Source organism: Eschscholzia californica, unplaced genomic scaffold (assembly GCF_041429995.1).
Source record: "Eschscholzia californica isolate CP2 unplaced genomic scaffold, dmEscCali1.0.p SCAF_4, whole genome shotgun sequence".
NCBI lineage: Eukaryota > Viridiplantae > Streptophyta > Magnoliopsida > Ranunculales > Papaveraceae > Eschscholzia > Eschscholzia californica.
In genome coordinates, this window is record NW_028238461.1 from 26,012,093 (window position 1) to 26,038,964 (window position 26,872).

A 26,872-nucleotide genomic window follows, 5' to 3' on the forward strand; every position below is an offset into this window, starting at 1 on the left:
GTTGGCCAAGTGGTAAAGATCTTGTCGTAAATTGTTCATATTAAAATTTCTAAACTTGAATATTTGATATTGCCTTATGACTTTCCCTTTACATCCCTTGAAGAAAATCACTGAAATTACATACGGAAACATGCTTTACGTAGTTTGAATTGCAAAGAGAGAGAGAGAGAGAGAGGGAAAGGTATAGAGAGAGAAAGAGAGACTACTGCATCACTACAGGCAGCTGGTCTGCATAAGATGCTTGAAACCATCGCTAGTGGTTCTTTGAAGCAATTTCGCAGGCAACCGCCAATTTCAGCTTTTTTGCTTACCCTTATTTGAAGCCTATACTGCAGCTATCTTCTCTTCTGAGGTAAGTACATAGCTTTTCCAAAGCCAGTGATTCTTCCATAGTAAGCTTATCTCCTCAATTGGAACTTGCTTTGTTTCAGGTAGTAAGAAGTAAATGAAGAGGCTCATGATTAGAATCAACCCGGCAAATAGCAAAAAGATACCATATCTTAAATGGCAAAGAGATACAAGAAAACTTTGTGCTATTGCAGCGGTGAAGAAGAGATTGACGCAGACCACCACACTTTGACCAGCGGATCTTGTCTCGAGTGGGAAAAGTTCACTTGGGACGAGCCATCCAAGAGGCCCCCATGACCATCCGTAAGCGGCAACAAATAGGCAAATCATGATGACAAGAACAACTGCCTCTCCTTTGGCAAGGGTTACTCCATGTCCAAACTTCAAAGCTAGAATTATAGCCAATACCAGCTGCAAATGTATCCAAACCAAACATTAAAGCTATCTACGCATGCCAAAAAACTTCAGTATGTAAGACACTATGCTATTAAACTAGGAGTAAAAGAGTAGGAGCTAGTGACTTGGTCATGGTACTCGGGGTGTACATGACATTACTCGGATGACATGATATTTATGATGTATATTTATAGTAACTTATATGCATAAATCTTTAGATTTTGAAGTAGAAATCAAAACTTTAAGTCTGTGTTTTGTATGCAGAGGTTCAATTTTGTAAATTGTTAGTTGATATAGTTAGGTGATTGATGCCATGTCGCATGATGAAAAATGAAGAACTGAAGCAAACATTGTGGCCGACTGGGGAGCACTCACTGAGTAAATCCCTTGTTTAATATGTCAGATTGCATTTTATTTAGATATCCTCTTAAAATTATCTGCCTTCATGTAACAGTCTTTAACTTTTGCGAATCGAGATAAAAGGAAGTGGTAAGAGAACTTGAAACTGCACTTACCATGGAAACAATCATTTGGCAACCTGCTTCCAAGAAGAGAAACCTTCTTCCAAATTTATCAACAACGGCCATCGACACAAAAGTAGCAATAACAAGCGTCGTACTTGTTATGATCGATGAATACAGAGATGCACCTGACCCAAATCCCAGGCTCTGGAAAATCACAGGTGCATAAAAAAGTATCGAGTTCATGCCAGTGAGTTGTTGAAATGCAGGTATTCCAATTGCTCCTATTATTAATTGTGGACGATTCTTTCGTTGTAGAAGGTTCTTGAAAGGGTGTTTTATCGCTCTTGCTGCTTCACTTGCTTCGACGAGATCAGCAAATTCTGCATCCACATTAGAGGTACCTCGAACTTTCTCTAAAACCTTCCTTCCTTCTTCTACTCTTCCTTGTTCTACAAGACTATTCGGCGTCTCTGGGAGGAAGAGACCACCAACAAACATTAAAGTTGCAGGTACGGTAGCTAAACCGAGTGATAATCTCCATCCCCATGGATGTATCTTTTCAGTGCCATAATTCACAAAGTTAGCTATCAGAATCCCTAAACAGGTTGTTAACTGAAATAGTTGATTAACAGCTCCTCGGATTTTCGCAGGTGCCATTTCTGACAGATATAAAGGAACAGCCTGCAATCAGAGACCAAAAAAACAGTTAAAATCAATTTTTAAGTGATGAAGAAATCGTCTTCTGGGAACTATCAAGTTACCTGGTTTCCGAATCCGATGCCTATTCCAAGAAAGATTCGACCTATGATCAACATTAAAATATTGACAGCAAATGCATTTAAGATTGCTCCAAGGAAGAAGCTGACAGAACCACAGAGGATACTTGCTCTCCTTCCTTTGTTTCTGGTTACATATGAAGCTCCAAAGGTTGATACGAGACCGGCGAAGTACAGAGAAGAAGTGAAGAGTGTGAGTATCTGATTATCATATTTACAGTAATCTGTTTCTTGTAAATGTGCTTGTTTTCTTCTGTATACTTTTGGAAAGAATTCCTTCAAGAAATCATCCATGGAAGTCACTCCACCTGAATCAATTTGGTATGTTGTTATCCATGAATTAGAAAAATCGTAACTAACGGCAGATTATGAGACACCATTAACTAAACTGAAGTTTTGACAGTGAAGTTTGTAACAACATGAATAAGGGAAAGCCACGGCTTCCGGGCATCCTAAAAAATCTCTAGGGCATAAAGACTTTGGTCAAATATATTTGACCTAGGGGGTTTATTCATTTTGAGTTGAAAAATTTGAATTTCTTCATTTTTGTCCCCTAATCTTCATCTCCCTCCCTCCCTCCATCTGAGATGAAAGGGAACTCGAGAATAAGAGCTTCTCCCTCTGGTAACTTCACTACTTTGAGAACAACGAGAGCAGAATCCGAATTGTACTTCAAGATAGATGTCACTAACTTGCTTTCCTTTACAAAACCCCGAGGGTTTTGTGGTTGGTCGGCCACAAAACTTTCCGTTGTCAACCAGCAACGAAAATGTTGAACCTTCCCCAGAACTGTGTGAGGGAGAGAAACAGTGAGAGAAAGAGAGAATGAGCAGCAAAGAGTGAGATAGGGGGTGGGAGAGAAAGAAAGAAAGAAAGAGAAAAGGTGGCGGTGTAGGTCGATGGTCGGAATGGTGGTGGTTAGAATGGTGGTGGTAGGTGGTCGCAAATGGTGATTGTGGTCGGAAGTTGTAGTTGTGAAAGCGATGAGAACATAAAATTTTGGGGGTAAAATTCAAATATATTTTTGAGCAAAAAATGATTGACTAGACTTATTAGGATGCCCCAAAGAAGCCACATAAATAAAAACTAGATAGTTTTTGATAAGTTCATGGAAGATTTGGTAAGAATTTGCAGAGAAAGAACAGGGAAATCAAAAATAACTTCCCAGAGCCTAGACTTGTGAAAATCAAATAACCCATATGGTAAAATATATGCTTATAATAAAATCTAAGACAACCTAGGTTTGAAAACTAGCTCAGTCCACAAAATACTCCAAAATGGAAAGTTAAGATGAGAAAGACTAGGAAAAGTTGAGAAACTCTTGGATTTAAAACTTACCAGAAACACCAAGATCATACCCAAAAAGAGATCCACCAAGAGCTGCAACAACACAAGCAAAAATGAAGTAGCTAGTTATCTTGTGTTCATAAAGTTCAGCCCTTTTTGCAACTCCTGGATCAGCAAAAGCACCACCTGCCATTTCTGAACAATCAAATGTTTTTGTTTTGTCACAGACAAATTCAAACTCTGAAAGAGAAGAAAAATCTTCTTCCTCTTTTGCAGAGGCAAAACTACATATAAATAAATCAGAGAAGTCAACAAGAGAGGTAAGCTGATTCTAAAACAAAGAAATTAGAGTTCAAACTTAAAAAAAAAATAGACAAGATATATTTCAAGACTTGACATAGGCTTATTTATGGAATACAGGACTGATTTATAAAAAAAACAAACTGTCTTAGAGAAGGGTAGACCAAATAGAGATTTTGATGGAGACAGGTAAACCAACTTGAGCATTTCATAAAGACTTGAGATGGGAAGAGAAGAGAGAGAGAGAGAAAGGGTAGGGTAGAGAGAGAGAGAGATCCATAACCTACTGCAGGCAGGTAAAGTTCAATTTTGGTGTTTCATAAGGATAGAATGGACAACCATATTTGCTTTTGATTGGCAATTATGATCATGACTCATCAATGTGTATGAAAACTAACCCATACTCTATACTTCAATTTGTCCAAATTACCCTCTATCTTTCATGCAACAAAACACCATGAAATTGTAAGAAGTTCAATTAGCCATATTCTCTTTGGTCATGATTCATTTGGATTTTCATAGGTATATTTGGCTACCAAATTAATCCATGAATTCATGGATTTAGTGTATATTTTTTTTTTGATCATTTGGCAACAAAATAAAATTATATGATTTCTAGATTTTATGTGTTAATTATAATGATGTTCTCACTTAATTTACAAAGGATCAAACAAATAACTAAATACCATGCATTTGATGGAAAAGAGAAAATGCAGATTGAATGTACACATCTAAGAGAAATTATGCTTCGAACTCTTCGTTTAGTTGTTGCACGAGTAAACTTTTTATGGAACATATTCGACTTTTGTATGTACTATAAAAATTCCACCTAATCATAAAATATGTATATTTTCTTCTTTATTTCCGGTATCTATAATTCACAAGTGAAAAGTCACATTGATAGAAATAAATAAAGTTAAAATTTAAATAATAAAAATTGACCAAAAAATACTCATCATTTAGTGACAACGATGACTAGAAACCTTAAGTCTTTAGGTAATCCTCTTCGTAATCTTATCCAAATGAGTGTGTTTTATTGACGAAACTACAAAGTAGGACATAATTGGAGAAAGAGGATAGGGATCAAATTGCATTTGTTTGTGTTAAAATCAAACCAAATATAATATGTAAGATTGTATGTCAGTATTTTATTGTCAGGATAATATGTAAAGACTATATGTCACCATTTTATTGTCCCCATTTAAAATCAAATCAAATTTTGTTGTCAGATTATATGTCAGTATTTAAATCAAAGGGTCTTTGAGTTCCCATGAAGTGGTTTTGAATGTCTAATTATAGTCACATGTCATTTCTATAAAGAAAAAAGTGTAAAAAGTGATATTAGGTAGACTAATAGGTAAAAGTTTGGCCCTAAAACAAAAATGTGTATTAGTCCTTTTTATTTTTATTTTTATTTTTAAAGTAGTCCTTTTTATTAATTAAATTTATTTTGTTTCTATTAGCAACTTGACCCCAAAAGAAAAAAAAAACTTGACCCCAAAAGAAGAAAGAGGAGGTTTGCTTACAAGATAAGGGCAAGTATGTCTGGATTAGAGGCAACTATCTTGACTGCGGAGAAAGTTATAAAAGTTGAAATTTTGTGTTATCCTCAATCCCACGAGTATTGAATAGGGGTCGCTTTCGAGATCCAAAGAATCTAGACTTTGGTCAATTAGATTTGGTGTAAAAATAATTTTGTTATGAGTATAAAACTGACATGTTTGTCTTTTGTCTCCTAATCTTCATCTTCTAATTTATTTCCGACTAGCACCACCACCACTTCCGACCACTAACGCTACCACCACTTGCACCACTACTTTCAACCCCTAACACTTCTGACCACTAACACAACAGCCACTAGCACCACCATCATTTCCCTCTCTCTCCTCTCTCCCTCTCTCTCTCTCCCTCTCCCTCTCTCTTCTCTCCTTTCCGACATAGGCCAGAACTGATGTGGTTTGGGAGAAAAGACTTATATAGTACAATTCAATGCCAGTTATGTTGAGGGTAGGCTAAATTAACCGAACTTAAGGATTTGGAACTAGATTAGTTTTACCACTGAACTACACAAAATTTTCTATTCAATGTCCGTTTTATTTACACTAGGGGCCGCTAATATCGATACTAATTCATGACTTTCAGTAACCTACCCTCGCCCCTAGTTGGATCCGCTTCCCAATACAGTAGAACTGAAAGAAATTTATAATTAGTCATTATTCTGTATAATCATGTCACTCTCGGTATTTAATTTTTCAAAGGTGATAGGGGGACTCCTTAACCCTACTCCCAAGTGTACTCCCCCGGAAAGTCATTTTGGTCTTTCCAGAGTTGTTGTCAGACTGATAAGATCAAAATACCCTTCCCATGTGAGAGGGAGTACACTTGGGAGTATGATTTAGGGAGTCCCCAAATCATTTTTCTTAACTTTTTTTTTTGTGGTTACCATTAGGATAAAATTTGTTGAATGACTTTTCTTGCTCTTTTTTAAGTTGAACAGATTTCATGTAAGCAATTTAAATAGGGTATGTGCTTATCCTTTATAAAGAGACTTTTCTCATCTTATCTGGGAAGTATTTGCTTTCTATCCTAACTGTACAACTACTTCAAGTTGTTGGCTATCCATTTTGTCAGCTGACTAATATTATAGAATGTTTTATATGGGAATATGGGATGCTATCAGAAATAACAAACTAAAATGGCATAACTTAAGTGGCAATGAGGATAAATCCCATGGACTTGTGATAAAGGTAGGTTCTATGTGTTTTTAATCTAACATGCTTAGAGAAAATTGATAATGAGGATAAATCTCCCTTAGAGCATCTCCAATGCAACACTCAACTTACAAAACTCAATTTGACACGTATGATTATTTGAGTTTTTGACAAAAAACACACTCCAATGCAACACTCAACTAGAGTCTCAATGTGATGTGGCAACAATAAATGTTGAGATACTCAAAAGAAAACTCAATTGGGTTTTCTTTTGAGTATCTCAACATTTATTGTTGTATCTCAATTGGTCCACATCAACATTTTATATAAGAACCAAAAGTAAATCTAAAGTAAATATTGAGTTTTTTTGAGTGTTGCATTGGAGATGAATTTTGAATTGAGTATTTCAATAGTGCAACCTAGGAAAGAGAAACTCAACTCATACTTGACACATTGGATTAATTGAGTTTTTGTTGAGTATTGCATTGGAGATGCTCTTATAGGGGTGGGAAGTGTGCGCCACTGAGGCCCATGACATATAGGCTCTTTTTTAAACAATATATATTTAGAATCCAGAATGAACCAAAAATAGTTTTCGAGGTTTACTCATAAAGAAGATGTCTTTCAATCGAGATGAAAATGCGATCAATTTATGGATATGACAAATGATGAATATCTTCAAATACGACCATTTTAAGGATCGTAATGTTTAGCTAGAAACCAAGTATTATCTGTGACTCATTCAAATTGCCTGCGGCTACCGACAACTGAATCCTACGACGACGACTCGATCAGAAGATGTGACTAGCGGGAATGGGACAGAGGTGCGAATTAGATTCGGGCAAAAGATGTCCAAAGTGGGTCTGCTAGGAGTCGGGCCAAGATATTTGTTGAAAGTGTCTTGAATATGAGTTGATATCTAATCAGGTTTACGACCCGTTAACCCGCTTGCGGTATTTTGGACTCGTTAGCAGGGCTGATCACAAAGGCACAGCTCGTATGTGAAGTAGAGCTCCGAGACAGAGCTGGAACCAGAGCAGGGTTTATGTCGGTTATTAATGTTGACGTATCCATGTGTATTTCGATTTTAGAAAGAGAGAGTCAGTGACGTGGTGTGTCGGTGGGAGATATCTGACTAATTCTCACGAACCTCTTGTGTAACTTGTTTGGCTTATCCTAGTGAAAATCACCACGCCGTTGTCGCTATGGAGTAGGTCTCACCAACCGAATCACGTAAATATCTGGTGTTCTCTGTGATTGTTCTTTATTTCTTATTTCTTTTCTTGGATTACTTGCTTTCGTCATAACAATAGAAAAGAATGGCAAATGACAAAAAAGATAATCAATTCCTAAGTTATCTATCTAGTCAAAGGAGAAAGATGTCTCAATATTCACCGTTAAAGAAGGATCTGGATTCAGTTCTACCTAACCTAAAGAGCGGAAAATCAAGTTAATTGCTTGGGTGTGTCAAGTAGAAGAGTTGCACAAGTGAAGCTCCAGATCTTCAGAAAAAAGCGATCAAATTAGTCTGAGGGAAAAATGAATTAAGATATTTCTGACTTTACTAGTTCGTTATTAGTTTTGGCATGATTATGCTTAGAACATTAGGTGTCACCATAACACAACAGTGGCGTCAGAGCCTCTTGCACGAGCTATTTTGACTAGTTTCGAACTAAACTTTTAACAAATATGGATTTGTTCTAGCTAGATAGATCCGAAAAGAGTTTCATATTAGATTTGAAATTAGTTCAAATTGATTTTCAAAATTAAAATGAAAAGGGTTTTCAAAAGATTTAGTTTTGAAAAAGATTTTACGGGTGAAAAGGTTTCAAATGTGATAAATCATATTTTCAAGTTGTAAGGTTTGAAAAGAAAAGGAAAACAAAAAAAGTCTACTCAACCCGCTTCCTGGGACTCCCACTTGAACGACATGTGAGAGAAACAAGAGTTTCTTTCTCCTCTCACATGTTCAGTCACGTGGAGAGAGAAACCCTTGTTTCTCTCACATGCGGTTCAAGTGGAAATTCAAAGGGATGGGTCATGTAGACTTGTTGAAAAGAAAAAGAAATTTTGGTGCGTGGCCTAGACGAATTGATTTACCATCGGCTCATCAGAGTCATTATGTGTTTTTTGTTGAACTCTAAATTGTTGATTTCATGAAGATGATTCGTGTTTTTTTGTTGACCTCTAAAATGGTTTGTGTTTTTCTGGAACTCTAAAAGAATTTGGTTCTTCATTTCATAAAGAATTAAAGATGGTTTGTGCCTTTTGTTGAACTCTAAAATGTTGCTTTGTTTTAGTACATTTTGTGTTTGACGATTATCTTTTTTAATATCTACCTGGGTACCATTGGACACAATTTCTTGTATCAATAGAGTTCGTATTTCTTATAGATATAATATTAACTGCTCTTTGTTCAAAAATACACTAAGATTGGATCCATATACATATATTTGCAATTTCCAACCCCCTCCAACTTTGTGGTAACAAAGCAAAGTTAGAGTTGGCACTGTTAAAAAGACAGTGTCAGCCTGTCAGGTACTTAGTCGGGTATATCCAAGCCCGCGAGAGATCATGGGTATTTGCTACGAGACACAGGTACACTCGGCCCGTTAGCCTTGTTATTAGCATTAGGGACACAGGCAAGGACCTCCGACCGAGTATCTGAACCATTTTGCCCGTCTACTTATTATCTAACTGGGTACCCGAACCGATTACCCCCTAGATGTGTACCTCCGAACTACCTGCAAAGAGCGAAAGGTCTTTAGTCTTATGATCTTTGCTATCTTGTCCAACCTTCTTCTCTACGATCTTCATCTTCTCTCTTGCTTTCCTTTATCCTGTATATATGACGGCCTAATGGGGTTCTAAGGTGAGGATAGGATAAACTCGATTGGGTACGGTCTTCAAATTTAAACTGCTCATGTATATTATGTTTGTGGATCATGCAAGCAGTTTCACAGCCATTTAATTTTCGTTTAAAATTTACAGATTAAAAATATATTATTTTATCTATGAAAATAAATTTGTTTCTGTTATTTCTTTATCGAAATTTCGGAATCTATTAAAAAGTAGTCTTATTTTATAATGAAAGCGGATCTTTCTTTGCCGCTATACATACCTAATGTATCTGATAAAACATGTCTATTGTACATACTTAAATTATAGAGTCCACGGGTTTTAGGCCCAAAATAAAATTCAACAAGGGATTAAGGTCCAATCTTCCCAGGAAATTGGATTTTAGTCATTTTCCCTTTTGGAAGAAACATTGTTGATACTTAATGTGTTATGTACACATACAAAAAATAAAGAAATAAATTATGAAACTTTAACAATAAATAACACGTTATTTATGAAACATAACAAGAATCAATAAACAGAAAAACACTGTAACTTTGACATCTAGACATACTTTAACTATACTAAATGTGTTTTGTCGTAGAAATATATGTAATTGATACTAAATAACGTGTATATTGCGAAACAGATAGTAAGTTTGAAATCAATCGAAAGTGAGTTTTTTCTTATATAGAAAGTTATAATGAGTATTATGATTAAATAGAAATGATCGAGATCTGTTTTTTCTATAGAGATGAGTTAATTTGGACTAAATATTCATTATAATTATTATTTAGGCTTAAAACCTTATATTAGTATTAGGGTGGACAGGAGTGGTGCCACAAAGGGGCATGTGGGGGCGCGTGCCCCCACCGGCACCGCCCCCATGGTTTCCTTCTTCGTCATGTACTGCCATAGTAACTGCTATTAGGATTAAAGGCTTCCAATTTAATTTAAAGTTTGGTCACAGCTCAATGGTAAAATCCATTGACCAGGTCTTGGGTTCAAACCCCTTCATCCTTCTCTTTTGGAATTTTTACCTTCTAAGTCTTTTAGTCCTTATTAAATAATTTTAACTAATGTCAAAATTTCGATTTGAAATATAAGTTGTATCTTTATAATTTTTCAATATTGCTACATCAGAACAAGACAACTTCAATAAGAAAAAAAGTCGATCCCCTCATGTGTTCGTTTATAAGTAATATATCGCTTATTTCAGATTAAAGCGTACAACATAGATATTTTACGTTAATAATTGTTTTGTATCTTCAACAAGTACGAACTCTATTGCTCAAAGAGATCTGTGTCAGTGGTCCTTTCTTGAAAATTTAATTTTCTTCGGCTCCATGGATACGTTATAAACAAAAGTGTTTTGTTGTCGCTCCATTAGTATTTTGGAGCTTAAAATCACATATCCACTATTATTTCATGTATGAACATTGTTAAAACTAACCATTGGATCAAATGTTCAACAAAAAAAAAAAAACCATTGGATCAAATGATAAATGTGTAGGTGAGTGATGATAGGCGCTTATGATGAGAAAAATGTAAATGATTTGATAATTCTAGAAAGAAGTAACGTTTTACAAATTATTATGATGATAGTAGATTTACCTAATACGTATATGATCATAGACATGTATTAGATTGGAATGAATCACTCACGCAATTTTTTTTAGTAAGTTATTATTTGTTTTTTTTTTCAAATATTACGGTTAAGAAGTGCCCCCATTGATATAAATTTTTGGCTTCGCCACTGAGTGGACTAAATGTGTGTTTAAGTGTAGATTTTTTAAATGGGAACCCAAAAATTATAAATATACTTTCATGTAGACTATTTTTGGTTGAAAATTTTCCATGTGGACTCAGCAGTACTCAGTAATTGTTGTTACCTATAAGCAATCTTCACAAATAAATGGCATTTTGCTGAATATCTCAAGTGGGGTTGAGGCTTCCTGGTAAGATAAGAACCCCATTGCCTCTAAGAGAGTCCTAATTAATTAGGGATTTTATGATTTCTCTTAATATTTTACGTCAATATGGGTTGGTGTGGGTAGATCCTAGACACATATTTTTTTGTTGCAAGAGATTCCTAGACGGGTATGTTAGCAAAGGCATCCTATTCCTATTCTTATTATCTTTTTTAATTTATAGTACAACTTGACTTATTATTATTGTTCTCAGGTAGGGGCTTTGGGCATCTTTGATGGTCTCTGACATCCAAATTTGGAAGCCCTTCATTGGAATCTTCTTTGTGTGGGACAAGTAATTTGATGAAAACAACACCTTTGTCCACAAATTTCTTTTAAAGGGAGTATAAGTTGGCTGGTCCCAAATGAAATTTGCCCAGAACGAGCTGGTGGCCCTCAAATTTAGTGACCCAAGACAAGGTTTTGCTTACTTTGGGCCAGGACTATTGTCTGTATGACAAACCTCTTCATGTGATCAGCCTCTCTCTTCTCTTTCACATAATTTCTCTTTTAAATGGAAAGTCCTTGAAGCGGGGATCGGCATGGGACCTGCTTGGTCTACCTCTGAACCCACTCAGGCCCTACAACTACAAAAACTAACATGATAAGTAAAAGAATTCTAAGATAAAAGTTTTGACCTTCAATTTCTTACCAAAAGCTATTAGTAATATTAGAGTCTAATTTATATGATACAAAGAGAAATTTTTAAATCACTTCTTTTTGTCCACCAACACAAGCCCTGCCAGTATGTAATATGAAATATAACCAAAAGCAATAGAAAATCCACCACAACATACAACACAAGCATAAGTTGTATTCTTGTTATCATTACATACATCCATTTCTTTCAACTCATCTTGCTTTTATGATTTTGCCTCTCTAAACATATAAATGCAATTTTCGTTCGGAAAAAAAAAGGTAAAACATAATAGTAAAGATCATAAATTCTACTTGAAAAAAAACTTATTAGTGAAAATATGTTCATTTAGAAACGAACTCTGCAGAAAGGACATAACCAAGACTTCATTTTCAACTCCTTACTCCGAATAAATAAACCTTATTCAGACCACACGCTTTGGATCACGTGCTGCTGATAAATGGTCCTGCAAGTGAAGATGTATACACGCTGTTAATAACATAATCAAACTTCGAAGGGAAATCAAGTCTAGGTACCCATCTTTCTCACATAGAGGTATTCTAATGGCTGAAAGAGATTTTTGGACAAATGAGTTTTAACAGGAATCATATAAGCAGTTTCGTGCAGATATAACAGGAATCAAATAACCAGTTTCGTGCAGGAATAACAGAAAGGAATCTATACGTCATAATAAATTGACCAAGTCAAGTTTGCAAAATACATTGCCTTTAACAATAAAGGGCTATGCTTCCCGAACAGAAAAAGGAGAACATATTGGAATAAGACTCTTATATTAGGCTGTCTCTACAAAAAGTTCGGATCCCGAAACAATAGTAGGTTTTGGCTGGCATAATCTTGTGGGTCCCTGAACTCAACTGCTAGCAGTTCATAATCACAACTAGAATACACTTAGCGTATATAAGATGCCCGTGCCCATGTCAACGTTTTTTAGAGTTTCAGATGATTGAGATAGCAGATAATCCACTCTTATCACATCCTTCTTTAAACAATATCCTAATTCCTAACATTAATAACACAGAAGAATATGACCATTCTAATTAATTAGAAACATATAACTCATCCTAAAATGTTACGACTTACGAGAAGAATTTTTCAATTTGTATAACCTAGACGTATAGACTTCTTGACCTGTCTTACTAGAATGACAACATTAAAGTGTGAGAATTCAATCTTACCGAGATAAAATCAAACGCTTTTGTCTCCTCTTTATTTGGGTTGGTCATGGTACTGCGAGCTTGACTAGGAATGGCTGGGTTGAAAATGTCAGGTAGGGGAGAAGTGTGTCCTCCTTCCATATTATTCCCTTCAGGGTGCCCAAGATTAGTGTTTCCTAGAGCACTTAGATTTCCAAGTTGCTGAAAATTGGACATAGTTGCAAGAAGCTGTTGTTGAGCATAGAAATTCCCCATCATACCATAATTTATCTGCTGTGATGCAAAAGCAGGGTTTAGCATCATATTTGGAGCCATACTGTAAGGCATAGGCGCCCCAAGAGGAACAAAAGCATTGTTCACATTCATCGCATTAATTTGAGATCCGTATAAGCCATTTAACGCGCCGTTTGAAACTGATTGGTTTTGTAGCGTCTTCACATCTAAGAAGGAACTTCCTTGTTGCTTCAACTCATGGGCAACCCCGGTCAGAGTCAAATCAACCATTAAATCATTCACTTCTTTCTTGTGCACCACTGGTTCTTGAAGAACTTGATCAGAAGTGGAACTGAATATGTCAACGAGTTCTGGGCGACTTTTATTTGCCGATGTAAAGACGTCACTAGAGGCTTGCTTATCATCAATGGTCAAGCCTGAGAAGAGGTCATCAACTTGTTCTCTATCTTCAGTTGTATGAAATGACACATCAGCAAAGGGATCATCGTTGTTCGTAGGCTCGCTGGAGCTTAAGCCAGTTACTAAGGTATCTCCAAATAAATCTGTTATGGCCGTTGTTGGGGCATTCACGTGTGGAGTATTTTCACTTTGATTTTGAGTAAAATCTCCACTCCCATAATAATCATCTGGACCACCAGTGTCTATTAAGTCAGGCATCTGAACTGCAACTGTCTCAGCTTTCAGACGAGATTCATTTTCTGGAATACTATTCAATCCGGAACTCTGTTCCCCTTCAAGCAAGCTTAAGACCTATTAAAACCCAGAAATTACTTGCAACAATCAGATGCTAAAGACGGATCCATGGGCTGCATTAAGCATCAAACATTGTAACAACATAACTCTTATACTTAATTTAGATACTTGATGGCATCTCAAAGTAAAGAATAACTGTTGGCAGGAAATCCAATCGCCTCTTAATTAACAAACTAATATAATGTTAACACCGTGAAAATGAGGAGATCAGCATAGCAAGAACATATTTACTGTTTACTCAATTTCCGTAATATATAGTAGGATAGCTACAGTGTTACACATATATCACTGTATCTCATAAAGAAAATTGGGATCTTATGCATAAACATTTAAGTAATAAACTTGAATCTAGCAGATAGAAGCAACCCACCAATGATAATTCTATGCTTATCAGCTGAAAAAATTTCAAGGCATCAGTGAACATATTAGCTTCTTTACCCAATTTGAAGCAAGAAGCCGCTTATAGAACAAACTTAACATTTTTATCCCGTCGGGAATCCTACTTTAGACAGCCAACCAGATCACAGAAAACAGCTTCTATCACAATAACTAATCTGACAACCTATTACTAAGAAATAATTGCAAACATATAAAGAAGAACTAGTCTCGGGTAAACAACAACCTGCACAAACTACGTTGCTCACTAAACTTAGTAGGTAATAGTAAGATTTAGCACTAAAACTACAAGTCAAAAGTGAATGAATTGCAAGCATATCATTTACTTAGTTGTTGATCCACTCAGGAATGTGAAACCAAGACATCAAAAACCATGCATACCTTAGTTGCTTTTTCCCTTAGAGAGGCCTGAGGAGATTCAGTGCACTTCACCACAGAATCTACATTCTCACTAAAATAAGAGGCTACAATTGCAAAATGATCATCATCCTTTTTCCTTAAAATTGACTCAAGGACACACACAGCCTTCATGCGAACCTGGAATAAGTATAAGAAATAAACTTACAAAAGGCATCCATTTATAAAAAATGATTACCTAAACAGAGTTATGTTTTGAGCCCCCCATTGCATTGTTAGCTAAATCGAAAGAGAACAAAAGAGAGAAAAAAAGTTACATTAACACATCCATGCATCTATGTATGGGCAGCATACGCCCACAAACTACCCACCGTAGATCAGCTAAAAACGAAAGGTTTCAATATGGTGAACCAATGTGTAGTATGCATGAAGCAGTCGGAGTCTATCGACCACCTCATTACACTGCCCGGTTGCAGATGATATTTGGACTTATTTCACAAGATCCCTCAAAGTTAACTGGTGTAAGGCAAATTGGATAGCTCATAATTTAGAGCAATGGGAAGGCCTCCAGAAAAAGATGTTTAGAGACATTTGGAACATGGTTCCTATAGCCATTGTATGGTCAATGGTGTATATGGAAAGATAGGAACCAGAAAACCTTTAAGGAGGAAAACTTAAATACCATAGTGCCAGTAGATGTCAAAGGGATCGTATTTCATTGGTCTAGGATGACACAAAATAATAACCCTATCGCATATTATAATTTTGTATACAACTGGGAATCTGGGATACATGAATATCGCAACATATCATGTAAAAGATCATCGTTAGGTTTTTGTTTACTATGATTGTACATTGTTTCCTTTGCTTATCAATAAAATCTTCATTCGAAGTTTCAAAAAAATTATCCATGCATCTATCTATGTACACAGAACACAGATGTAAAAGTATCAAAATAAGGGAACGAACCTGCCATAAATGAGATTGAAGCTTTAATTCAAGAGCATGACTCAGTGCCACGGCATCCAGCTTCACAGCTTCTACAAGGAAGACCTGAAGAGCATCACGAGTGGGTTGAAGTCGGACACCCCCAGACGTAACAATTGTGTCCAGTAGCCTTTCCTCGCGACTCTTACTCCCTGAACCTGAATAACTAGAACCAGAGGATCCATTGGTAGTCTCGGTCATGTTTACTCTCGAATCCTGTCCCCAAGTTACAGTAGCTACATTCTTAGCAACACCGGAACTGGAAGAGGTTCGTGATTCATTCTGATATTCCACTCTGTCATATCTATCTGGTTCACCACTTTCCATTGTCAATGACCTCCGAAGATTTGGGCTCCTGTAACTACCATTGTCATTCTTCTTAAGCGAATGAGCTGCAGTGATATGGCTAAGCCCCTGTTTGATAGAAGCACTTCCAATACCAACCACCTCACTAAAAAATGATTTTTTATCATCTGGTGGCATCTCATAATTTTTATTGCCAAATCCTTGTATTCTTCTATTGAGATCTTCAGCTGGTGCAGGTTTGTTGTCATCCCCCGCAAACATTGCTGTAATTGTTTCATGAGCTGTATCACGAACAGATTTATTAAGAGCATCACCTTTTAGTGGGTCTGGATAACCCTTGTAATGGAAAAGTTCGCGCACAGCTGCAGAATGACGCTGCATTTCCCTTCTGAATTCCGAACCGGACTTCCCCACGGCATATTTTATCACCCGTAACGCCTAATAGTTGAAGCATTTTAAGTTAGAATGTCATAATTCTTACAATTCAAAGATTATAAATTACAATAACCCTAGACAAGTTTTTTGCCTACAGATTCTACCCAGCCTCACCCCAAAATAAATTGATGATTTATGGGCTTGCAAATCATAAAAGAAATATCAATTTGAACTTTCCCTACTCTGAACTGATTTACTAAAAGTTAAGAACATAAAGAATTACGAGTGGGGTGACTCAATTTCAAAATTTCAGAAGCACAAAACATTAGTTCATAAAAACCCTAGAATCATTATCCAAACAATCTCTACTTGTTCACCAAACCCTAGATTCATAGATCAATGTTACCTTGGAACCATGGTATGAATAAGAATTTGATGTTTCATACTTTTCTTTACCTAGAGAGAAAGAGAGAGAGATTTGATACCTTTTGTTTAACAATTGGGCTCTTATGATCAAGACGTTTCAAGATAAACTCAGACACCTCTTTCACAATACTAACATGTGAAGATCGTAGAAGCTCGCAAATCTCCTCCAATTTGTAAACAGGAGTAACCTTATCTTCATCGGAAGTTGCCCCATCTATCATGCGAGATCTCCAGTAAGATTCAACAGCTCTTCTACTTGAATCCATTGATTCAAATAAAAAAACCTCAAATTCTTCTTTTCAAGAATTCCCAAATCGGCCAATCCCCACTAACTCAACTTAAAAGAAACCCTATAAACACGAAAATTTTAACAGATTTGTAGAATATGAGATCCGAGAATTCGGATTCTCGTAGAAGTACAAAACCCTAGAGGAATACTGAGCTAACAATCGAGAAAGGAGGATAGAAAATGAATCAATTTTGTGATGGAAGAATTTTGGGGAAACTTTTAGAGAGAGAGAGAAACAGAAGGTTTCGAAGTGGAAACAACAGGTCTACGCATGGACCATTTGGGGGTTAACGTTAACCTAGATCTAACTAATCTTCTTAAACTAAACAACCTGCGTACGTTAGGCAGCACGTGTCCTTGGTGCGTCTATAGGCGCTGGCGCACCCAAGAATTGCTCTTGACGCACCTCCAAAGAGATTGACTCCAGTCAAAAGACATTGACTGAAAACATCTAACCAACCTCATCACTTGATATAGGAAAATTTAGGCTACATCTATCGAACTTACCGGTCAGACATTTATAGCGTCAGAAAGTTAACAGAACCACCAAGAAACAAATAGGGCAACTCAGATAAAAGTCATCAGGCAAACAAATCAAAAAGAATTCTGCCACTTAAGCCTAGAATTGGGAGGTCGGCATGAGTCTCTTGGACGTCACAAGATCTACCTTCACTCTAACTTACTAAACCAACCGTAGTTTAAGCTCTTATTTGGACCCGATCCTGCCCACCAAATTTTAATGGGTCAGGCGGGGGTGGTACCCGACTTCAGGCGAGGGCTCTCATGGTCCTCAACGGGCTCGGGTGAGCGCGTCGGATTCGGGTATCCGAGCATTAATCTCACCCCTAAATCTAATGGACTCGGGTATCCATAACAGGTTTCAAGTTCTCGATTTTTTCCCTAGCCCTAGTTTGGTATAACCATCGGCACGACTATAATAATGTCGTTGTTAGCGAGGTAATGTGCGGCTAATATCTTTTAGACTAGTAAGTTAGGCAGATGTAACCTTAACTTTTAGTATATCCCTCTGATTCTCTCTTTTTCTCTCACTAACAAGATTGATATCATTCTCTTGAACTTACTGAATACATCTCACCATTTCTCCAGCTTTCCAAACTCATCTTACCATCTATTTTTAACTCGTCTTTCCCTTTCTCCAACTCTCTTTCTTCCTCGTCTCCTGATGAACACTCGCCAAAAAATCCTTGTCAAGCGATCTTTCACCAGGTTTGTGTGCGGTCTTAAATTTGATCTAAGTTTCCGACCAAATAAAAGAAGGTGGTGTGTGCCAATGGTAAAATTTGTTTGCCCTCAAACACTCCCGTATCAAATAATCTCAATGGAAGGCTTACGCTACCCAGTCCCCCTTTTTTGACCGAACCGTGGCGGCTGGGGCGTCAACAGGCCCAGGTCGACCCAAATATAAATATCACGTGTTGAAATGTAGTATTGTGAAAACGAAAATAAGATAACAAAATCAAATATAAAAAACGAACTCAAATAATTTTCATTATTTTTATCAAAATGGAGTACCTTCTCAAACCCTACCCATCTTTTATTTTCTTCTTCATCATCATCTTCATTTTTCTTCCCTTCCTTTAGCAGACCTATATTATGGGTTATCACCGAATCAGGTGCTTAGTGTTCTACACCCATCTTTTTCTCTCTATTTCTTCTTATTTATATTAAATTATCTCAGACTTTTTGTTATGTTAATAATCAAATAATTTAGATTTTATATCTAAAATGTGATGAGATTTTAGGATTTCATCCTCAAAACTACAAACATTTTGTTTGAGCTTCATGCAAATTTAATATTTTTAAGTGACGAATCTTACTTAGTTTTTGAAATTTTTCTAATTCACCTGTTTGTGGATTAAGATACCGAACTAATAATGGGTTTAATTAATTCTCTTTCCAAAATCTATAAGCAGATGTTTAGTTGACGGAGAAGTACCAATATTGTTCTTTGTAGTTGTGGGTGGGGTTTATTTTGTCTAGATGATCTAAGATGCGCTCCCTATTGTATCCCCTGGGTTGTTGTCAGATCTGAAAATTGCTTAAAGATGGAAGTTCAATAAATTTGCAAGTACAAAATCCCTAATGATTTATGTTGTTATATCATCTAGTATGGACATCCCCTCTTTGACATCATTTTGATCTTTTCATTTCACTTTTACATAGAACTCATATTTTTGTCGGAAAGCTGGAGAAAAGAACTAGGTAGTGTTTTTTGAAAGATTAAATTAGAAATTTTACTACCAAAAGGGTTTAAGTAGCTGCGATCCTGAATTTCTGTAGATTTTGTTCATAGTTAGAGATATAACACATTCTTACATCTAACACTACTTCTAATCTATCAATTTACGAGTTTGTACACACTAATATCTTGAAAATAGTGAGAGATATCTAAGAGAAGGGGAGAGCTTAAGGTGAGAGAGAGAAGATGGAGAGCCGATAGTGGATGTATTATGAAATAGTGAGAGACACCTAAAGTTTTAGATACAGGTAATTATTTATCAAGTCTCTAGGTATAAACGCAAAAAAAGATGCTCTTGCATACCCGTTCGAGATCGCTGTATTCGAAATGCAGTTCATAGCTCAAAACTTAACTCGGTAGGTGTTCATGATTTTAGGATGAAGTAAATCTGCTCCTAAATGCAATAAAATATGTGTGCGATTGAATTTATTTCTGGTTTCATTTATATATGTGTGTATACTTGTATGTTATAAAACAGGTTGAAAAGTGTTGACTATGACAAACAAAGAGATAAGTTTGGTCGTCCGTGCCATATCAGTAGTAATATCAACTGTTAGATTATTTTGATTAACGTTAGACACATGACACGTCATTATTGTTTTAAATGTTGGATTGGTTTGATTAAAGTAAGACATGACATGTTAGACCGTGGGTTGAATTACATTCAAGTTCACCCTCAATGCTTTTAATTCTCTATAAATTACTGGTCATCTGGCTCTTCATTGTTGGCGCTTAGTTGGGAAAGGGAAGCAAATTAAATGCTTTCACGCTCTTGGCACCCAATTGGGACTCTAGCTACAAGTTATTGACAACCAAATCATGTTTTGGATGCAAATTTCCTCCATCAAGCTCTTCAATTACTCACTTCAAGATATCTGATTGGAGCATTACAGACGCAGTTTTCATCTTCACATCCTTCCGTTCCTCTAATCGCGAATGAGAAATTATGAGAAAAATTTCAATTCCAGCGTTACTGAGACGATAACTCTGGCCTCTATAAAATCTCCCATCTATCCATCTTTCATAACTAACCTTATTCATCAATTGTTTCCTTCTTCAATCAGTTGCTTCCAATTTCAAGTAAATTCATGGTTTCTGCCTCTTTTTCGTTTGTTTTATAATTCTTTCCCTGTTTGATTTATATTTTCTAGGTCAACTCTAATCTCTAGCTCTCAAAATTTGTGCTTTATTTTTTTTATTTGTGCTTCCTTCTAAGTCGACTCAAGGGATTTGGGTTCCAAGTAAGTTTATTCCTCCCTCCATAAAATCTTCATGGGTTTTCTTCCTCATCTAGCTTTTTACTGTTCTTTTTAAGAGTTTTTGTATTTCATTGTTCTTTTTAAGAGCTTCTTTGTAAGAGTGTATGTATGTGTGTATTCATACAGCTCTTCAACTTTATATTTTTTTATTCTGGTTTGGCCATCAATACATTTTTCTTATGCTTTTAAAGTGAAGAACCCCTTCTCGAGTTCTTGATTGGTAAGTTCTAATTAGAAATCTTGGACAAACTATACTCTTACTGATGACTTGATTATCCTCTAGACCTCTACCAACATATTTGTGTTTGTTATTCGTAACGTCTCACTCATTTCTTGGAATGAATTATTTTGATGACTTGATTATCCTCTACCAACATATTTTGTTTGTCATTGGCAACGCCTCACACAAATCTGGGAATGAACTGTTCTTGGTGTAGTTGTTCCCTCCAGGTAACCAAGATTTTTTTTTATGTAAAGTTATGACAATTTACTTTCTTTGCAATGTTCTCTCTCTTTCTCACACAACACTGTTTATCACATCTTTAACGAAATGCTTGAGAGATATGTTAATTTTGTACAAGAAGAGTTAAATGACTACATGGTGTATACGTAATACGTTGAATAAATAATTTTTAAGGAACAAATTAAGAGTTCCTTATCTTAATAAAAAAAATTAAGAGTTCCTTGATAGTGTTGAATAGTTTGTGTAGGAAGACGTATATGTTGTAGGATGAAGGTGATTAATATGACCATTCTGACGGTAATAGTACAACAATCTTTAAAACACCATTTAGATTTGTTGTAGGCTGGGAGTTTTATTGCATCTCGGGGCGATAAAAGATTAGCTTTGTGAAGACTTGAATCCTATTGTGAACAGGAATACTATGCTAACATGATCTAGTACACTTATTATTGTATATACTAAACTTTAGTTTCTCTTCCATGGCCATCTATATTTTTTTGTAGCTTATAATGTTATGTCAACCAATGCATATTATTTAGTTTCTTGCAAAATCTAGATCGAGTATTGTTAGGTTTGAGTGTTTCACTAAGTGTAAGATTAGCCCAAACACTAATACTCATATTAGAGTTCAGTAAATTACATAATCGGCTGACCCCACCATGTCTAGGTAAGGATTGGTTCGTGCAATGAGCTTCCGGTGAGTGATCTCTTCAATAGTGTTCCACTAAAATCCTATACTTTAAATTGGTGATGATTTTAGTTTCCTCCATACCCTATTTCTGGCTCTTCCTTTTGGTAGTGAAGAGCAAAGTGCATCACTTTAATTTAGATTGTGAATTGAGTGTCTTTAATTAGAATCAAAGGTAAAAGAGTTAATTCCTATTTGGCCCCTACTTTGTGACCAGCTTTCGGTATGGCTCCCTTTTTATCGTAAATTCAAATATGGTCCCATTTTCTTAACACCGTCAGTCAACTTTTATGGTTAATATTTTTGTTTTCATTATTACCCTTGTTTATAAAAGAGATTTTGGAAATTCAAATTTGACTCTCTTAAGAAATGGGTCGATTCCCAAAAAACTTAAGTTGTTTAGAAAAAAATTAGGGGTCAAAACAGAATTTCTTTTAAAAATACCAAACACACTTCTCTCACCTCCATGTCATCACCAATCTGCCCACGTCATCACCAGAGCCGTGCCTGAGAATTTGAGGGCCCTGGGCAAAATTTAATTGCGGGCTTTTTGTACAAAAATAAATTACGAACAAAAAATTGAACAAAATATAAGATAATGAAAATCATAGATGATTCACATGTGTATTTATATATTATTGTTTTCTTTTTGTGAAAAAAACATTTAGCTTTCTATTTCTTAAAAAACACTTCAAAAACTAACAAAATACACCTAAAATAACAAAATGGTTAAGACAAAGTGTTGTGGAGCAAAAATAAAGATTGATTTAGCAATTATATTCTCATCCAAAACAAACTTCAAAATGAGGAAGCCAAGACTCGAACCCAGGTCAGTTGCATGGACACCCATTACCCTTCCCAATAGAGCTATTACTCATTAGATGATTAAGTAGGTACATGTATTATATATAACATTAGTTGTGGCCCTTTTATTAGATTGGGCCCTTTTGAGGTGGGGGCCCAGGGCGGACGCCCTCCCCGCCCCCCCTCAAACACGGCTCTGGTCATCACTCACCTGGTTTCACCAAACACATTTCTTTTGAAAGAAAGGAGATCTCGTCTGGTCTGGCCTGGTTTCAAGACCAGACGAGATCTCATCTGGTCTGGCCTAGTTTCCAGACGAAACCAGGTCGGTTTCGTCTAGAAACCAGTGCTCCGGCGAAGGGGTCCTCCCCTTCGCCGGAGCATTAGAGAGAGAGAAAGAAAGGAGGGAGAGAGAAAGAATAAAGAAGACCGAGAAAGAAGAGAGAGAAAGAAGAAGAAGAAGAGAAGAAAAAAAAAGATGGTCGCCGGATTTTTTGACGGTCAGCGACCATTGCCGGAGAAGATGGTCAGGTGGCAGGTGAGTGATGACGTGGGAAGATTGGTGATGACATGGAGGTGAGAGAAGTGTGTTTAGTATTTTTAAAAGAAATTCTGTTTTGACCCCTAATTTTTTTCTAAACAACTTAACCTTTTTGTGAATCAACTTATTTTTTAAGGGGGTCAAATTTGAATTTTCAAAATCTCTTTTATAAACAAGGGTAATAATGGAAACAAAAAGATTAACCATAAAAGTTGACTGACGGTGTCAAGAAAAGGGGGTCATATTTGAATTTACGAAAAAAATAGGGCCATAAAGGAAGCTGGTCACAAAGTAGGGGGCCAAATAGGAATTAACTCAAGGTAAAAATTTATTTCTAATGGAGTATTTTTTGAACATTAGTGAATTTGAGGCGCTTTAGGTGAATTTGGGTGCATTTTTTTTTTTGAATTTTTCAGCGTGTGCCTCGAACCCTTGACCTCTAGGTGGAAGATTATACCTCTTACCACTTCAACCAAGGGTTGTTGGCAATTTGGGTGCATATTGTGTTGGTTGTTAAAGACTTACAGGAAATTGCTAAACAACAAGATGGATTTACCGAAATTTCATGTTATTTTATATCCATCCCTATCAAATACTTGCATCTAGTTGATCAACGATTATGTATTCAATTTTCAACCAAAATTGTCAGATTTTGACTAACCAAGTTCCTATATATGTATATACTAGGGTATATCCCTTGCCCTAGGGTACAGACACTTGTATCAATCAAATGTTACGAAATTTAATTGAGAGAGAGATTTTTATTATTATTATTTTTTTGTATTACTTTTTTGTTTCTTTTCTCTTAAATTAGTTATTATTATTTTATTTGGTTAACGGAGGCTACTTAGTTATTATTCTATTGAGACAGAGAGAGAGAGAGAGATTTCAATTTCTTTTTTTAACCCTTGAAATTTATTTTATTTCTTTTTTTCTTAAATTAGTTATTTTATTTCTAAGAAGGAAACGATTAATGTTTTTTAAAAAGGTAACTTTATTTCTACGAAGGACTATATTTTAAATTTTGAGAAGGGCTCCTAGACAATACTTTATTAAAAAAGGATGTTTGACCCAGTCATCGTTTTCCCTTCTGTTTTATTATATAGACTAGGGTATATCCCGTGCCCTAGGGCACGGACACTTGTATCAATCAAATGTTACGAAATGTATTGGTATATTTTATTAAGAGAGAGAGATTTTTATTAGTTATTATTTTTTTGTATTATTTTTTGATCTTAAGTTAGTCATTATTTTATTGAGAGAGAGAGATTTTAATTTCTTTTTTTAACCCTTGAAATTTTTTTTTTTTTTTCTTAAATTAGTTATTTTATTTCTAAGAAGGAAAGGATTATTGTTTTTTAAATAGGTAAATTTATTTCTACGAAGGACTATATTTTAAATTTTGAGAAGGGCTTCTAGACAATATCTATATAATAAAACAGAAGGAAAATTGCTGACTGGGACAAACACCCTGTTTTAATAAAGGATATTGTCTAGAAGTCCTTCTCAAAATTTAAAATATAGTCCTTCGTAGAGATAAAGTTACCTATTTAAAAAATAATAACCGTATGCTTATTAGAAATAAATTAACTAATTTAAGAAAAAAAGAAACAAAATAAATTTTAAAGGTTAAAAAAAGAAATTAAAATCTCTCTCTCTCTCAATAAAATAATACCAATATAAGGAAAAGGAAACAAAAAAAATAATACAAAGAAGTGAGTGTATCCAGAATAAAACAATAAAATTTCGTCACATTTGATTGATACAACTGTCCATGACCTAGGGCACGGGACAAACATCCTTTTTCAATAAAGGATATTGCCTATAAGCCCTACCAATTTAAAATATAGTCCTTCGGAGAAATAAAATAACCTATTTGACAAAAATAACTATGTGTTTCTTAGGAATAAAATAACTAATTTAAGAAAAAAAAACAAAAGATATTGCAAGATTTATAAAAAGAAATTTAAATATGTCTCAATAAAATAATAACTAATTTAAAAAAAGGAAACAAAAGAAAATAAACAATAAGTAAAATACCAAAAAATTATGGTATCCACAATATAGCAATAATAAATATGAAAATCCTCAAATTTGATTTGTACATTGGTCCGTGTTCTAGGGCACAGACACTTGTATCAATCAAATGTTACGAAATTTATTGTTATATTTTATTGTGAGAGATAGATTTTTATTAGTTATTATTTTTTGTATTATTTTTTTTTGTTTATTTTCTCTTAAATTAGTTGAAAGAGAGAGAGAGAGAGAGAAAGATTTTAATTTCTTTTTTAACCCTTGAAGTTTATTTTGTTTCTTTTTTTCTTAAATTAGTTATTTTATTTCTAAGAAGGAAACGATTATTGTTTTTTAAATAGGTAACTTTATTTCTACAAAGGACTATATTTTAAATTTTGAGAAGGACTTCTAGACAATATCCTTTGTTATTATTTTATTGAAAGAGAGAGAGAGAGAGATTTTAATTTCTTTTTTTAACCCTTGAAGTTTATTTTGTTTCTTTTTTTCTTAAATTAGTTATTTTATTTCTAAGAAGGATACGGTTATTATTTTTTAAATAGGTAACTTTATCTCTACGAAAGACTATATTTTAAATTTCGAGAAGGACCTCTAGACAATATCCCTTATTAAAAAAGGATGTTTGTCCCAGTCATCGTTTTCCCTTCTGTGTTATATAATAGATAATAGATATATCTTTAGAACAAAACAACTTAGTTTTAAGCTCTCGATTTAAATTTGGTCGTCATTTTCATCCTTCAGATTTTCGTTTGGTTTATATAAGATGATTTAACCATCATTGCGGCTGCCAACTACATCACCCACCTATCTTACGTTAAATTATTAAGAAAACCTACTTTGTATATACTCCAATGGCGACTTGTAACATTTATCTCCTATCAAGAACAATATTTGGTTGGTATCTATAATTTGGTTAAATCTTTAATCCTACTTAATGTGTTTAAGCTTAATGTCCGTTGATGAGATAACATGTCATGATGTGTTTAAGTTTAATTTAATGAGATCTTAATATAGTTTAGTTCGTTGATTGTGGATAACATCATTGTATTCTTCTATTCCCGATTGCTATATGCCATAAAACCCATGTAAGTCTAGACCCTCAATTGTACAGTATAAACATTGGAAAAAATATTTATCAATATTTGACTACATCATAAATATGGTGTAGGGTATACTCACTGGTCGTTGGCTTCCTTTGCTGTTTTTTTCTTGGTTACATTATGTTTTACCCATTTGCTTCATCATTTGTTTTATTGTACGACATACTACAGTAGTTCGGAAGTTCTAGCTCATACAAAGGTTAGTATTTTCTTCATTTTTGTAAGTTTTTTTGCTTCAATGTGTTACGAATCTTACCTGATTTTGAAAAAAAATTGGACTTTATGAATGTTTGTTTGTTAATAGTTCACAAACTGCCATGTATGTGTCCGATCGAATGTCTGATAGAAATTAACTATTTGTATTATCTATGTTTTACTATATAAATCTGAAAGAAATTAATATAGTTTAGTTCTTTATCAAATGTCACAAGTTGCCATGTATGTGTTTAAGCTTATTGTGATGAGATCCTGATATAGTTTTGTAGGTTCTTATTGGTATATATAGTTTAGTTCTCCTGTGACTGAGATCACACTTAATTTGTTATATTTAGTAGAACTAACGTTAATAATGATATTTTGATGTTGATTTTACAAAGTCTATATATGCATATTGGTTATTAATATTATATGTATATCTTTCCATTCCTTAACATTGTTTTTTCCTCCTTATTTTTGGAAAATTGACTTTATTTTTTCTG

General features: G+C 35.0%; 2 protein-coding genes across 2 annotated transcripts; both read right to left on the minus strand.

Moving 5' to 3' along the window:
- Positions 1-21: 21 nt before the first annotated feature.
- On the minus strand, positions 22-3,947 carry LOC147543887 (sugar transport protein 14-like). Its single transcript, XM_086632154.1, has 4 exons — positions 3,323-3,947; positions 1,970-2,292; positions 1,260-1,889; positions 22-759 (listed from the first exon to the last, which is right to left on the minus strand). Exons 1-4 carry the CDS (start codon positions 3,462-3,464, stop codon positions 325-327), a joined length of 1,530 nt encoding a protein of 509 aa, XP_086488280.1. The 5' UTR covers positions 3,465-3,947; the 3' UTR covers positions 22-324.
- A 7,860-nt stretch (positions 3,948-11,807) lies between these two features.
- Positions 11,808-17,517, minus strand: LOC147543888 (ENTH/VHS family protein). The gene is made up of 5 exons (XM_086638260.1): positions 16,796-17,517; positions 15,612-16,373; positions 14,667-14,822; positions 12,924-13,886; positions 11,808-12,193 (listed from the first exon to the last, which is right to left on the minus strand). The coding sequence occupies exons 1-5, from the start codon at positions 17,000-17,002 to the stop codon at positions 12,152-12,154; spliced, it is 2,130 nt and encodes a 709-aa protein (XP_086494386.1). The 5' UTR covers positions 17,003-17,517; the 3' UTR covers positions 11,808-12,151.
- Between the last annotated feature and the right edge of the window lie 9,355 nt (positions 17,518-26,872).